The sequence below is a fragment of the Suricata suricatta genome, chromosome 15, assembly GCF_006229205.1.
Source record: "Suricata suricatta isolate VVHF042 chromosome 15, meerkat_22Aug2017_6uvM2_HiC, whole genome shotgun sequence".
NCBI lineage: Eukaryota > Metazoa > Chordata > Mammalia > Carnivora > Herpestidae > Suricata > Suricata suricatta.
In genome coordinates, this window is record NC_043714.1 from 24581940 (window position 1) to 24598715 (window position 16776).

At 39.3% G+C, this 16776-nt stretch overlaps 1 protein-coding gene across 1 annotated transcript in view; it reads left to right on the forward strand.

Moving 5' to 3' along the window:
- ZFHX4 (zinc finger homeobox 4) overlaps positions 1-16776 on the forward strand; it is a 160220-nt gene that overhangs the window by 121544 nt on the left and 21900 nt on the right. The window contains exons 4-5 of the mRNA XM_029923769.1: positions 4844-4912; positions 13498-13614. Coding sequence (XP_029779629.1) covers positions 4844-4912; positions 13498-13614 — 186 coding nt within the window. The remainder of the gene's footprint in view (positions 1-4843; positions 4913-13497; positions 13615-16776) is intronic.

Sequence of the window (16776 nt, forward strand, 5' to 3'; positions counted from 1 at the left end):
TCAGTACTATATTTGGCAGCATAAATACTCACCTATTATTTTAAAAATTTACTGAACTTATACCAAATATTTCACAAATTTGGCCAATAAGAATATAAAAAGCTCATGGCTACTGTGATCACACGTATAGATTAGGTGAGACTTATTCTCAAATGACAACAACATTCATAAACTTAGAATTCTCTGTGTATATACCTAGACTGTTTCAAAAAAATCAAAGTTCCAGATCTTTCCCTGATCATTAGATTTATACTGATTATAATTTAAAAATATATATTATTCCAATTAGCAGGAAAACGTGGTCAGTTTTGAGCTAAGAAGAAATGCCTAAAAGTTTATTTACCAGAATAATTATTTGCCAGTTTATTTACCAGTTTACTTACATTAATTTACTAGTTTATTTGCCAGAATAAACAGGGAGGGAAAGATGAAAAGGAGTAATGGAATTAATAGGCTTACGAGTAGATGTGGCAAGTGTGAGCAAGTGAGAGAGAGCTATGAGAACCTTCTGTCTTATAATTAAAAGGAGCAGGAGCCCCCAAAATTTAGGTTTTTAAATGTTGTCATGGGAGATGTAACTTTTTGGGTTGGGCTGGGGGAGTAGATGGTTCACAGAATCCAAGCCAAATGAGAAAAATGAACACAAGAAATAATTTCAGAATCAAAAGAAAAGCTACGTTTAGGATTTTAAAAAGATGGCTTAGTATATCATTGTGGTTAAGATAACTATCCCTGAAATAAAACTTCATGGGTTCAAATCATGGCTCACCAGCTGCTAGGGGTGTTCTAACGCAGAGAAAGAGCATCAGTCAGTACCTGGCACAGAGCAAATACTCTGTAAAATGTTGTTGTTGATGATAGTGATTGTGATTATCGATATACTATTCCGCAGAAAATAGGGCCTATTACTCCCACATTGTGTTAATAAAAATAGAGTAATTTGGTACCATTTTCAAATGTGTGATCATCACCAAATTGACAGAAGAGAGTAGAATACTGGATAAATTGTCAGTGGTATTATTTTTAAATAGTATTAAATAAGAGAGGGCAGGTGCTAGAGAACACAAATTAGTAATCTAATTAAATCGCCAGCAAAGAGACAGATTGTGTTAGCAGCAGTCAAATTTGTTATTACAGAGCAATTATTAAAGTAAAATATTGAAAGATGCTATGTATCATTACTAGGTTTTAAACATTCCATTTACACAGGCAGAGAAGTATAGATTAATCAGTTCATTTGTTAAGTTAAAAGCTCCTTTATTAAAATATTTATATCATGTGTATAAAGGGAGCAACATTGTTGAAGACCTAAAAATATTCTGTGGCATTCTGAACTACATTCCTTCATAAAATTGTTTGCACAAGTCGCTCTCAATAGAACTGTCTCCAAGCACCACGTATCCTAATTTGTGAGATTAAATAACAGTTTCTGGTTTTGACATTTGTACATTTCCTTAAATCACTCTCAAATAAAATCATTTCAACGTGGCACCAAAGTATTACTTACTTATATCGTATATTCAAGGAATGTGATGTTTTGTGAAACACCAGAATTGTTCCTCCCAGACCCAGGAAAGTTGTTTTCCGCCCCCACTCACCCACCTTGATGTCAGGACTTCGTTAAGACTAGGAGAACATTTACAGGCTCCTAGTGCTGTGGTATTAGAACTGGACACATCCAGACTCCACAGCCTTTGTACCAGGCTGAACTGAATTTTGTCCCAGGTACCGTCCATTTCACACTTGAGGACCTGGGGCAAGTTACTTTTACCTCTTTAAGCTCCAGTCTCTTGATTTATATAATAAGGATTTATAATCGCCTCCTGATTTGGGGCGCCTGGGTGGCTCAGTCAGTTAGCGTCCAACTCTGGATTTTGGTTCCGGTCATGATCTCGCGGTTCATGGGAACAAGCACTCCGCTGCTTGGAATTCACTCTTGTCCTCTCTCTTTCCCTCCCATGCTCATTCTTTGTCTCTGCCTCTGTCTCTCCCTGTCTCTTAAAATAAATAAATAAGCATTAAAAGAATTAAAAAATAATTGCTTCATGACTTTATCATGAGAATTACATGACTGTTTTTATAGGGATAGCTCATCACAGTACTGGCAGAAATATGTTTTTAAGTTGTCATTTAAACATTTTTATTTTCCTGAATCTTAAATAAGTAGCAGTCATTTGGTCAAATTTACATAGATACTACTGATATCTGTTTAAGTTGGCATCTGATATATTTGAAGTGTGTGTGGGTGTGTATGTGTGTACACACGTGAGTGCATATGCACATGTGTATAGTCTTGTGTTTGGAATGGTAAGGATTCCTTGATTAATTATGTTTTTTTCTTAGAAAAGAGTGAAAGAAATGGTTTTATACACACACGTACACCCATTAATACACGCAGTTTCTGACCTATGATAGTTCAATTTAACATGTTTCGACTTTATGGTGGTCAAGAGTGATAAGCATTCAATAGAAACCATACTTTGAATTTTGAATTTCTATCTTTTCCTGGGCTAACCATATGTGATAAGATTCTCTCTCATCGTGCTGGGAAGTGCCAGTGAGCCCCAGCTCCCGATCAGCTAGGCAGTCACGAGGGTAAACAGCCAATAAACTTGCAACCATTCTGTGCCCACCCAACCATCCTGTATTTCACTGTCAGTACAGTAGTCAATAAATTACAAGAGAATTCAACATTCATTATAAAAATAGGTTTTGTGTTAGATGATTTTGCCCAACTGCGGGCTACTGTAAGTGTTCCATGTTCAAGATCGGTTAGGCTAAATGATGATGTTCAGTAGGTTACCTGTATTGAAAGCATTTTCGACTTGAGGTATTGTCAACTTACAGCGCATTCATGGGGACTTAACCCCGTCATAAACGGAGGAAGATCTGTATATGTAGCTGGAATTAGTATCTGCATTTGGTATAACTGAAAGGTTGTGAATTTTGAGGCGTGAGGCTCTGGGAAACTTTTATAAAATTCTCATCTTGAGATTCATCTGCTTCCACATATAGGGTGCAGATTTGTATAGTCACCAAGAGTGGCCTGGTGACTGTGATAAGCCTTGTTTTGTCCTTAGTTGAGAATCTGTGACAATGAAAGTTCTTGAGGAACTCACTGTTTATTGGGGAAAGATGCATGAATCATCTGAAAAACTATCATAATACATCATAAGTGCTGAAACATATGTATAAGCTAATTGTTATGGGAGCACAGAAGAGGTAGCACTTGCTTTAGGTTTTGAGGGAAAAATAAGAGTTTCATAGGAGAAGAACAAAAAGACATTCACAAAATAAAAGGAACAACACTGGTCAAAGCATAAAGATCCAAGTGGTTGCCAAGAGGAAGAAGGTGGGTTTCTTGAATGACATGTTGGATGGATATCAATACTGTGATCTATTTGGAAGTTTTTTGGATTCATAAGCAAGAACTAAGGAAAATTCTTTCCTTCAAGACCAATTTAAGATATGGCTACAAGAAAACCCCATGATGTTTTTTTGTTGTTATTGGGGCGAAGGCACTGAGGGTTTATTATCATTCTTTTTAAATAGACGACCACCAGAGGCCAGAGGTGTTGTACGTAGCAGGGGAAACAATCAGTAAATGCAATAATAGTGCCTCCGTGTGCACTTCTATTTCCAGGGTTAATTATTTGTTTAATTAAAGGCTTCAGAATCGACCAGAGATGCTAGTTCTCAGAAATATTAGATAAACATGAAGTCTCTTTGGCAGTGTAAGAATTGTGTGGCGACCTTTCCAACCTCTCAGTACAATCCAGACTTTTCTCACTTTGAAGACTGTATCGCGTTATACCTTTATTAGTATTATTTTTTCCTATAATTATAGATTATTTATACAATTATATCTGCATATCACAAAGGAAGGAATTGAGGCTGAGAAAGGTTAAGTTATACACCTAATTTATACCCTTACCTAGAAATTCATGGAGCCATGAGTGGAATTCAGGCGATTCGGTATTCTGGAAAAACACTGTTTTTGTGGTAGTATGAGAGGTTAGACTGATGAGACAGGGAATTCAAGGCAGGAAGACTGTTGTGGAGGCTACTGAGATTGGCAGGAAAGAGAAGATGGCAGGAAGAGAGAAACGCACATGACAAGAGACACTGCCATAGCATCAACAGCACGAGAGGACTCGGGGTGCGGAGAGGATGAGATGTTGAGGGAGATTTCCGTGGTCGCTCACTTTGCATAGATTTCTGCTCCTCAGGGAACACAAAGGAAGAACAGAGATAGATGAAAATACTGACTTGTGCTTGGGGTTGAGGTTGGCAAACCAGGGCATTGTTGGCACTTCTATCTGGAGCTCGAATAAAAGGTCAGAATAAAGATGTGAGTCTATTGATGACTTGAACATAGTCTTCAGGTTTCCTTGGATGATTGTTTTATTGCTTTGGTCTCTCTCATAAGCTTTCATCTATAGAAGGTTTTTTTTTTTTTCTGTTTCGCTATCTTGACAGAGAAGTTAAAGTATGCTCATAATGTATGCAGTGTGCCATTGTTATTATAATACATAATCCCACAATGTAGGTCTGGCCAAATATCCAAGAAGTAAAAATCAGGATGAGCCTTCCCGCATCTATATTTTGTCTGTATTGTACCCATTGTGTGGTGTGGCTCGAGAATTCGGTCTGAGCTTCCTGCTCCCTGGACTCGTTTTGCTGACCGCTGTTCACTGGGGTGTAAGGCTGCGCCAGGGTCTCACCCGAACTCCACGTGGGGCCAATTTCTTTGAAAGCCAAATTTGGGGTTCTGGGGGTACTGGCTGTGACTGAAGAGCTGAATGTGGGGTCTCATTACTTTTCATTCTGCTGTCCTCTGCAGAAACTGCCTCTTTGGGAGCCAGGGCCTGTGAGGATGATCTTCCGGAGCCGCAGCTGAGAGCAGCCTCAGGTACCTGGTCCGCTCCTTCTCAAAATCTCGATTCTTCTAAATGGGTTCGTTCCATCTGTCAGCCTTCTCACTGGTGTATGAAATGTGTCTCTGGCACTGCTCTAATTACATCTGATCAGATCTCTTGTACAAATAAGTGAAAAGCAAAATTAAATACACCCGATATTTGGACACATCTATAAAATAACATTTTTAAGAACAAGTTAATTTCTGCAGGGTAATTTCTCACATCTACATTTATACACTATGAAATGTCACCTAAGTGGTCAGGTTTTTTTCTGTTGTTTTTTTTTTTTTAATTTATTTTTTAAAGACAGAGAGAGACAGAGCACAAGCAGGGGAGGGTCAGAGAGAGAGGGAGACACAGAATCTGAAGCAGGCTCCAGGCTCTGGGCTGTCAGTAGAGCCCGATGCGGGTTCAGACCCACAAACCATGAGATAATGACCTGAGCTGAAGCCTGACACTTACCCGACTGAGCCACCCAGGCGCCTCCTAAGTGGTCAGTTTTATACAAATTGTAAGCCAACACTGTTTTTCCCCAACTGAAGCAACCTAGTTGGTGGAGTTGTTTTTGGTAATTAAATGAGTTGGCTGGACTTTGTATAGCCACGTCAACATGTTTACTAGTCCCCTGCTTTGTTTGTGTGTGTGTATTTAAAAAAAATGCTTCTATACTTTCTTAACTGCATGATATCCATTCAGATACTTTAAGAGGAAATCCACCCATGTTGCCACAACACACCTCATTTACTCCTGCTATGTAAGCATGATCGCAAGTATCAGATTTATGCAAGCGCAATAATAATGTGCCATATATGATTATAAAATAATTAATTTACTCCTGCTATGTAAGCATGATCGCAAGTATCAGATTTATGCAAGTGCAATAATAATGTGCCATATATGATTATAAAATAATTATGTGCTAAACTGATTATAAAAGTCCTTTGCATTAATTAATAATGGGAAACTGAAATACTTTTTGCAAGTGAAAACATTCCTTCAATATAAAGTCAGGACTTCTCTCTTTAAAAATTTTTTAAAATTAGCCACCCCGGGTGGCTCAGTCGGTTAAGCATCTAACTTCGGGTCGGGTCATGATCTTATGGTTCGTGAGCTTGAGCCCCACGTCAGGCTCTGTGCTGACAGCTCAGAGCCTGGAGCCTGCTTCAGATTCTGGGTCTGCCTCTCTCTCTGCCTCTCCCCTACTCACACTCTGTCTCTCTCTCTCTGAAAAATGAATAAGCATTAAGTATTTTAAAAATTCTTTAAAGTTAAGTTTACCTTCACCTATTCATTATCATAATTCTTTTACATTTTTTATGTTATTTTCCCCTAGAAAACTAGAGAGCATATTTAAAATAAAGTAAGATAGACCAGTTTGCCTTCCTCACTTGAACCCAATCAAAGGCTTTCATTAATAATCAGTTTGGAAGTAATAGGCCAAAAACCAAAACTATGACAAAAATATTAAACTAAAAAGAAGACCTTCCCTGTCAATAAATGTATTTATTGTTTTATAAACAAGGGCACCGAAACCTACACCTTCACCTCGGTATTTGAGAAGTTTTATATGGAGATACTCGGGATATTTCCAGAAAGGTGTTCTACAGGGAAGTCTGATATGACAAATTCCAAATGGAATTTTTTTTTTTTTTTTGCAAAACTGTTTCTTCTCCTCCATCTTAACTGATGCCATCTTGCCGTAGACATAGTTATCGCAAAGAAGAAAACTAGGACTTATCAGTTTTACGGAGAATATCAGTGCCAGCGACTGTTGGGCATAGGTCCTGAATAAGATAGATGTGTTCTCTCAGTTTTTAGATGACATTTCTGTACAAATAAGTAAGTTATTTTCAAATTTCAGTAAACATAATGGAGGAAGTAAAAGAGGTCATGTGCTACAGCAGAAGCATGGTCAGACTCCCAGCGTCACCGCAAACTGGGAACTGTAGGAATGCAAGTTCTTGGTCCCCCATCAGAATTGGAAACATCGAGCATGGGGCCTGGCAATCTGGAGTTAACATCCCTCCAGGTGATGTGGTTCCCACGACAGCCTAAGAAGCGTACCTGTGTCATAGATGGTGTGGTCCTCTAGAAGTAGGGGTCAGAGGGGCGGCTAACTGGCTCAGTAGGTTAATGCTTCTGACTCTTGATTTCAGCTCAGATCATGATCTCAAGGCTTGTGGGATTGAATCTGCATAGGGCTCTGTGCTGACAGCATGGAGCCTGCTTGGGATTCTCTCCTTCACCTCTCTCTCTCTCTCTGCCCTCCCCAGGTATATATACCCTTTCTCTCTCTCTCAAACTGAATAAGTTAAAAAAAAATAGTGGTCCGAGAAATGAGAGGTGAGCTGAGTCCTAAATAATGAGAAGGAGCCAGTTACATGGAGTCTTAGGAAATGCCTTTCAGGTAGAGAGAGGAAGAAGTTGGTCATGTTCCAGAAAGAGAAAGAAAGCTAATATGGAGAGGTCAATGAAAGAGTAGGGGAGTAGCATAAGGTGCAGTCATAAAAGTAGGCAGGGGTGTGGTCATGTACTAAGAAGTTGGTACATCATTCTAAGTGACATAGGAAGAATGGCAGGCTCAAGTAGGAGAGTGGCTTGATTTTATTAGGATGCGCAGCATAAATTGTAGGAAAGCAAGAGCAAGTCTTACCTCATTATTAAACCATTTCTAAATCCAGGTAAAAGATTAAGGGTAGTGGCAACAGAAATGTAGAGAAGGAGATAGCTGTAGCGGGCACCAAGTGTTGCGGGGTTTGAGATAACAGAACTTGCCAATGGGGTATATGCCTCTGAGAGAGAAAGCAGAGTCAGGGAGGACGCTTGCTTTCAGTTGGTGATGCTGGCATCATTGACTAAGAGGGAGAGTGGGCATGACCCAGAGTGAGTTGTGTTGAGGGCGAGCCAAAAGTTCAAATTGGCCATTTGAAGTTTGATGTGTCTTCTAAACATCCAAATGGAGATATAAAATTTAAAGTAAGGGATCTGGATGCTATCATCCAGGAAGGTTATCATTTTTCCTCAAATTAAACTCCCTTTGTAGATAGAGAAGAAATACGGCTTCAGACCAATGCTGGAGGCACACCAATATTTAGATATTTTTTTTACATTTATTTATTTGAGAAGGAGAGAGGAGGAGGGGCAGAGTGAGAGGGAGAGAGAGAATCCCTAACAGGCTCCATTCTGTCAGGGCAAAACCTGACCATAGGGCTCGATCTTACAAACCTTTAGATCCTGACCTGAGCCAAAGCCAGACGTCGGACACGTATCTGAGCCATCCAGGCACCCCTCCACTATTTAGATTTTAAACGGAGGAGGCCTCAGCGAAGGGGAATAAGAGGGAACTTTCAGAGGGAGGATGAAACACTCTGCAGCAATAAAATTCAAGAGAGGGGCCTTTTTCAAGGAGAAGGGCACAGTGGCTTTTGCAGAGTCATGTTCCGTCATATGCAGATAGAAAGGTGGTCCTTGTGTTTCCCCACATGGACATCCTTCGTGGCTTTGAGAAGATCCGTTGATTTGAAATCTGACTGGAGAGGGTTGGATAACAAACAACAAGGCCAAAATCAAACAAGGATCATCTTCCAGTTTTATTGAAGGTAAATAGAAGAATAGAATTGAATCTGGACTCTTCCTTTTCTTCTCATAATTTTGCTTCCTAAATTCAGTTTGGTGTTCCAATTAATAAGTATCACCTTCCTTCTATATTCCAGGCACTGTTCTAGGCACTTCTGGCACAAAAATAAAGAAAATAATTACTGTTTTCAATAAAGATGTACCTGTTAGGGGAAGTAGGCTACACACAGATAATTTTCATATACTAGGGTCAGGGTTTTTTTTATATTAATACATAAGAAAAGAAAAGAATAAATTAAAAAAATTTTAAATGTATCTAGAAGCATTAATCTTCGGGGAAGAGTTTTTGAGGAAAGAATTAATAACACTAGTAATAATACAGCTAGGATTTTTAGGATTTATTTTGTGTTAGGCTCTGTGCTGATTCTTATTCATCACCTTATAACAAATCTATGAGGCAGGTGTTATTAATTATTATGGATGATAAAACTGATATTTCCCAAACCGGGCTTGAAGGAAAAGAAGAGGTTATACAGTGGCAATAAATTGTTCTGATAACACAAGAATATATAATGGTATCCTTATAGGGGGGAGGAGGGCATTAATAATGGGTCCATGTTTCTAGTGGGTTCACGAAATATGGCTGTTGGGCCAGTAGTACAGCATCACCTGGAACTTAGAGATCGAGTCTCAGGCTTCACTGCAAACCTACTGAATCAGAAGCTCCAGGGGTGGAGCCCAGTGATCTTTGTTTTAACAAGCCTTCCGTGTGCTTCCAGTGCCCTAAAGCTTGAGAAGACTGTTTTCTACATACGTGCTGGGCAGGAAGGGAAGAAAGGTGAGGCTGGGGAGGTAGACAGGGATTCTTGCCATGGATGGAAGATTGAGCTCTTAGATTTTTAGATGCTCTAAGATTTTAAGTGGGCAAGTCAGATTTAAATAGATCAAACTGAGGGTAGAGTTGGACGGAGTGGACTGTGCGGAGAGACAATGGGGAAGTTCAGGAGAGAATTCTTATAAGCCAGGTACGTAGACTAGATGTTCAATAGCTAAAATTAAAACTAATATACAAAATGTTTAAGTTACTCTCCTCTGCTTCCTCTTTATGGGATCCCTCCTTGGGCTTAAAAGGTACGCACTGTTTTCCTTAGACAATTCAGAACGTTCCCAAACCTAACTGTATAAAAAAGTGGTAAGAACCAAGCACAGCTGGCTGGTCCTTAGATCAGGGGGCTATTTCTGAAATAGATTTGCTTAGAAATTGTTTAATTTTATAGGACAAATTAATAGTGATTTTCCAATCATTTTTTTTATGATTCAAATGGAAGTATTCTAAGCTAGCTATTCAAAAACAGTTCTTTCCTTTAAATATAGTTTATGTATGTGTAGAGTAACTTGTAAGATCGTTATGTTAGATATGATAAAAATGCTAGGGGAAGTGATTGTGACGCACTTGTAAAAATAAGACTGTAGTAGCCTTTTCTCTTCTTCCTAGTATTTTGAAACATTTAAAAACACAAATGTATTCCCCCTTATTTGAAAACTGGAATGGAGCACCTGGGTGGCTCAGTGGGTTAAGGACCCAACTCTTGATTTCGGTGAGGTCATGATCTTACGGTTTGTGAGTTGGAGCCGTCTCTGCACTGACAGCACAGAGCCTGCTTGGGATTCTCTCTCTCCTCCTCTGCCACTCCCCCACTCACATACACACTGGTGTGTGCTCTCTCTCAAAGTAAATTAACTTTAAAAAAAAAAAAGAAAGAAAATTGGAAAGTTCTGCAGGACGCTAATGCATTTTTAAGCTTAAGTACATCCATGTTATAAAGTTTAGCATATGAATAAATACTGTATTTTTATATTCCATAAGGTAAAACAATAATTAAAATACATATTCTGTGAATACAGCAGTGTTATGAAATGTTATAATACTTTCATTATTATTTTATGTGACATATTAGTAAAGAAAGCTATTGATGAAAATGAAAACTGCTTTAACATCTTCATTTTGGAATTTTATGGAATGGAATTTTATGGAATTTTCTTTTACTATTGAGGCAAATGTGGTCTTGAAAATTAGAATGTAGACACTCCTTCCCCTAACCTCAAATCCAGTCTACACTTTTCCTAGAGAAAGCTGTTTCTCCTCATTAATATTCTTGACCCTAAAGTCTATTTATAGAATGAAAGTCAAATTTATTTCAAAAGCTCTCTTTAAGAATGAAAGTGAGCTTTTTTTTTTCTGGCTTGTATGAAACTTTATGGTGTATATAAGTTACCCTTTGATTATTTTTTGCATGATTAAAAATTTGCAAAGTTCTAGGGCTCCAAAGAGCCTACCTGTAATAAACGGCTTGCGCCTTCCCGACCACAAAGCAGGTCTGAGTTGCTTGAGCCTTAGAGCTAATTGCCTGCCTACTTCAAAGGAAGAGCCAGAAGGGAGAGGGGGGAAAAGGCACAAGCAGAGGCAGTGCAGGCAAATCCAGCCCTAGAGGTTATGAATTGTGGCTTGGAAGAGTCAGGCCAAGGTATGGCCTCCGAACTGCTGTTTGCGATTAAGTTGATGGGGAGAGCCTACCCCACAATCTTTCCCCGCTGCCCACACAGAGCCTTTGTTCACATTCAGATTTCTCAAACTGTTGCCAGGGTCAGGCCGAGGTCAGACACCACAGTGATGGATAGAAGAACATGTCTGGGAATTTCTCTCACACTTAAAACACATACTGGAGAATGAAGAAGACCCTGCAAAAACTGTCTGACGAGACCCAGATTACCCTGTAGTTTTGTCTTTTAGGACCTTCATAATTTTTGTTTTCTTCTCCTGACGCGCCATGTTTTATTAATGTGAGTTGCGATAGCCCTTACAATTTTATGTCCCCTCAAGATAAGGACACTCAGTAGCACTCTGACACTTCATTTTCCAGCCCTGGGGGAAAGGTCCAGTAAATCTACTCAAAGAAGTCTTGCATCCCTTCCCCAGGATGAGTTGAAAAGTAATTGCCATGGGCTGTCGTAGGTAGAGGGCCTGACACTGGATGTCACGTCACATGTGTGCACTTGGCAGGGAAACAGCCCAATCCAGTCATGACCTCAGCCTTCTGCCACCCCCCCGCAAACCGAACTGGCCAGGGTCCCCACCCAGGCTGGCCCCTGCTGGGCCGAGGGAGCCTGTGTTGGATCAGTAATTATCACTGATGGGGAGTGAAAGCGGCCTTGAGCTTTAAGAAGCGTTGATTCTCTCCTCTTAAAGGAAACGTTTCACAGGTATTTGCCTGAAAGGGAAGCTCCCTTGCCCAGGGCCTCAGAGGAGTGACCCCCGCCCCCACGGACCTCTGCTCTGCTTTCCCGCTGAGGCAGAGTGCAACTATGGAATAAATGGATTTGTATGGTGCCTTTGAGGACTCCCAGTTGAAACAAATTCTTATTTCAAATTTATTAAATGCCCTTGTTTTCCCCCTCAGCTTTTTGGAGTTTCCCCCATTGAGCCCAGAAGTGCCCCCTTCTGTTATTTCCTGCGCGGTTGTAGAGGAGGGCTGGCTGGTGAGGCACTAAATAGCATTTTTTTTTTTTTTTTTGTGCTCAGCTGCTACATGTGACAGTGGATATTTCATTCTGCTGTCAGAACGTTATTAATAAAACATGGGGTGTGGAGAGGGCCACGATTTCCCCTTTCAATCACTATAGCATTTGCAATGAAAATTTTATGCAGTGTGTAATTTTCAGTTAATGCTTGACACTTAAAATGTCCGTAGCAGCGTTTTGTATGGTTATTGAAGGGTTAATTGTATCATGTTCTCTGCATAAAAGCTCTGCTTATCAAAAGCAAATAGAAGAGTGTATGCAAATGTGTGTCGATGACCTTTTGCCTTTCCAGGGTTAATTTATATGGTCATTAAAGATTTTATGAAATTCAGCAGCCTGGCGCTTCAAATCCCATTTTACCTTCTTCTCCTAATTTATGTAATTCCTACCTGAACAGGGGAATATGATTTTTATTTTTTGTGCTGCAATGAAAACAGCATGCCATGCTGTGGGGAGTGCGAGTCTGGTTATCTGGCATTACTCAGATTGCTAAAAATTCATTAAAATGTGACATCAGCACAGTGAGAGACAAATGATCGCAGGATGAAAGAGAACAGTGGGCCTTTCACGGATTAGTGCTACACAGACCCAGCATAGAGGCTAACTGCATAAACAGATTAATCCACCAGCAGCGGCATAGCTAAGATTTACAGAATAATTAAATAGGGTTGAGTTACTATAAGGATTTCCATGTAATCTAGCTGGTGTGAACCCGTGAATGAGGTGCGGGGTGACGTGATTGTCATAGAAGAAGTATACCTTCATATGTCCTGTGCTCTGTACAGCTCCCCCTGTAGAAAACACACACACACACACACGCACGCATGCATGCACACATACACACACATACACACATGCACACACACAGGCGCACACAGACACACACTAATGTAACTGAAGTTCTGAGATCCTACTCTGACAAATTCCAGAAAATTCCCCTGAGGCCTGGGAACTGAAAGCAAGGGTAGAACCTGTCTTACCTGTAACCCATCACAATCACGTTATTTCACTAAAAATTTTTTCCAAGAATTGGATTTGTCCTGTCATCGGTCCAAGCCCACGGAAACAGTAGGCCCAGGTAGTTTGTAGTTGAGAAGTTTCTACCGCTAAGAGGACAGAATTGCCTTACGCCTCTTTTTAAGTCTTTTCTACCTTCATCCGTAATTACGACGCTTTCTTTTATTTTAATTTCGCACAGGCACACTTCCTCAATGGGTATAAAAGAAGTTCCTTTAGATGAAAATTTGCATTGGTGTAGTCAGCAGGTTCTAACAAAGACTTCGGAATAAATTTATGTTCTTTTTTTCAGAGTAAATGTCTGCAGATGATTCACAAAGAGCGCTGCCTTTCGATGGTCCCGTTGGTTTTAGTGTGCATGTTGCGGGGGTTCAGATCCTACTGACTGGTCTGCTTTTCTTGACAGAGGAACAGAGTGAGGAGGCTGAGGGAGGCGCCAAGCCGGCCTCAGTGGCGGAGGATGACGAGAGGGACACGTGTGAGAGAGACAGTAGTGAAGGCAAAAACTCTAATAAAGACTCTGGTAAGATGCCTCCTTCACCTTTCTCCCCCCCTCGCCCCCCCACTCCTCCCATCAGCCCCTCCTTCGGCCCCCACCAGAGCTTATTAAAAGCTTTTATTCATTTTAAACTGTCTGAACATTCCCACTACTATTCATTGCATGTGCATTTTGCATGTGATTTCTATCAGTAGCCTCCCATTGACCTATTTTTAATCATAACCATCTGACAGAATAGATGTGGCTAAGTTGAAGAATATTACAGGACGACCAGCGAGATTATTTTTTAATCAAATCAGTTTGTGTGCTTGTAATTTTTTAAGCGCCTTTCATTAATCTTAGCTATACTTGTGATTCCTCTGATGGCATATTAATTTTTCATAAGCGCAGGATTAGATATCACTTGAATTTTTTTCATTCAGTCACATGCACCCCCCCAAACCACGTAACCCTAAAAATAAATGTTATTTTTCCTTGTTTTTTTACAACGTACACTCAGGAATTTGCTCTTTTTAAGGGCATCTATTTGAGGCATTTCAAACAAAATCCAGTGGAAAAGTTTACAGATGATTCAGCCTAAGAAAGAGGAAATGTCATTGAAAAGGGATTAGGTGCTGGGTAATTTTGATCTTCTAGAATAGACAAATCCCAGTAATGAAAGCTACTGTCTTTGAAAACAAACCTTCGTGTCATGACATTTACTTGTGCACAAACAAACCCTAGGCCAGCATCTGGTGTGGATACCTAAGGCTTTTTCTGTGTTTGATTTGGCAAATATATGACTTCATCCATGCTTTGTATGTATGAGATGGAAATCTATGGTCACAATGAATATTACATTGGCTACTTTTGCTGCACGCTATACCTAGTTTTATTATGTTGGACTCATTGAAGCAGAAGAAGTGCTGAAACGGGTTCAAGCCTATTAGTTTCAGGTACTCATCTATCTTTTCCTTGAATTCCAGTGACAGCTGCATACATAAAGAAGCTTGTTTTCACTATGAAGACATTGGCTTGTGCAAAAGATACCATTTTTATGTGCAAGTTTGTTTAAATCTGAATTATCCCATATTTGTCATTCAGTCTTTGCATATCTAAGTTTTGCCTTCCCTTCAAAAATTATCTGAAGGGCCTCTCTGCTTCCTGCCCCACGTGGTGCAATGCTACATTTCTCTCAGGAGTCCAGTGGGAAAGCGCCACTTAAATTTGCGTCTAGGATGTAGTGGCTAACATATGATCCTAATTTGATTTAAACAAAGAGGATCTAAGGTTGGTATTGAGCCTAAAGCAATGTAAAAAAGATGCCATAGCTGTATATTAGGAAGCCGGCTCCTGAGGTTACTGACAAGGGATTTGAAATACCTCATGATCGGTTAAGGTCAAGGGTAGTGCCATCTAAGCCTCGTTTGAAAATAATTGGAAATAGCAAGGTAGTCAGTTTATTCATTCTCTAGGATGGACCTCATCAAGGCTAGCTGCTTGACTACCTCAGGGACGGCACGCCTCTGTCCACGGTCACTGGTGTCGCTCTAACAGTCAGACCCAAAGACACTGCAAAGCATATGCCTCCCATTCTTTAAAAAAAACGTGTGAAACACAGGGGTAGCATATGAGTGCTTGCTTAATGCTCATGTAATACTTAGGCATATGACATCTTGCTTGGTTGTAAATACCTCACGCCTTCCGAATGATGGATTCTGGGAATCTTTTGACAACACATCCAATCTTACCATCGAGGGAGGAGTCTTACTGGAATATACCATAGATGCAGGGGCTGTGTCTCCACCAGCAGTTTACTGTGCTGTATAAATAATGGGCTCAATCGCTCCCTAATGGCCTGATGAGTTATTGTCCTTTCTCGAGCACCTAATTGTACCATCTAGACAGGGCTCCAGCTTCTGAGAGAATACAGAACGTTGCATAATGTTAGTTGTTTAAAACCACTTTTTACTCCTGCAGAAATTCCTCTCTAGGTGTATCTATAGAAATGAAAGTAGGATTTAAGCACCAACTAAAAACAATTACTACCATGCAAATATTTGGCCTTGAAACCTCCTAGACTTCAAGATGGTTCTTGTGACTGACAACTAACACGAACTTTCAACAAAGTTTTCCACTTTTTAAATTGAATCTGATAAGTGAAAAAATTATTACATGGATCTTTTTCCTCATGCATATTTCGAATGATTGAATAACCGCTTATGTCTATATTGTTTTTTTCATTATGTCTGTTATAATTGTCAAAACTATCTTAAAATGTTAGATGGGAAGATAGTGTGGTCTAACTTTAACACAGGAATTTTTAGACGGGGGGAATTAACACATGTTAGGAAGACTCTGTGTAAGCTGTTGTGCTGTGTTGCTGACATTAATCTTTAGGACTGGAGCTTTCAAAATGAGACTTGGCAATATGCAAGTTATATTTGTTGAATATTCATTCATAATAGAAAAGCCTCATAATGCCTCATTTATATTGTCATTTAAATCTAGTGCCACTTTAGATTAATTATAATCCAAATTATAGCTCTGTGCAGTACAAGAATTAATATAGAGTTTATCCAGATTAATACATTTGCATTGAAAATGTAATATGTCTCTGCCGTGGCTAAGGGGACCACTTTTTAATAAGGGAGTAAACATGAGGAAGGATGGAAATTAACCTTCATTATTGCAATTAAAATTATCCTTTCATTCGGCCTAATTAGAAAGAATACTGTACCAGTAATTATAATTTAGAATTATTTGTAGTTGAATAACATCCTTTGTTATATTCAAGTTTTATAGTAGTCAAACTTTATCAAATACATTGATTGATAGATAATTACTCATTTTTTTTGTTTTATTGGGTTTTTTCCAGATTTGTTTTGAGTACATATATGCTACTGGATTTTCCTCTCTTATTATGAGTATAAACCACTTTACAACCTTCTGTATTTTAGGGATTGAAAATTATTAAGTAGGCAGCATCTGAATCAAAATGAATTATGTCATTTTTATATTAGCCAGCTCATGCAAGCTAAATAATCCCATAACTGACAGATAATCGTTGGCTCATCTATTTGGCAGTGCTTATTTGTAATTAGATTTCATTTTTTTAGTTAAAATGCATTAAAATGACATTGTTTTTTTGAGAATATTGGGATGTCCTTAATAACACAAAAATGAATTGTGACCTCATTTCAAATT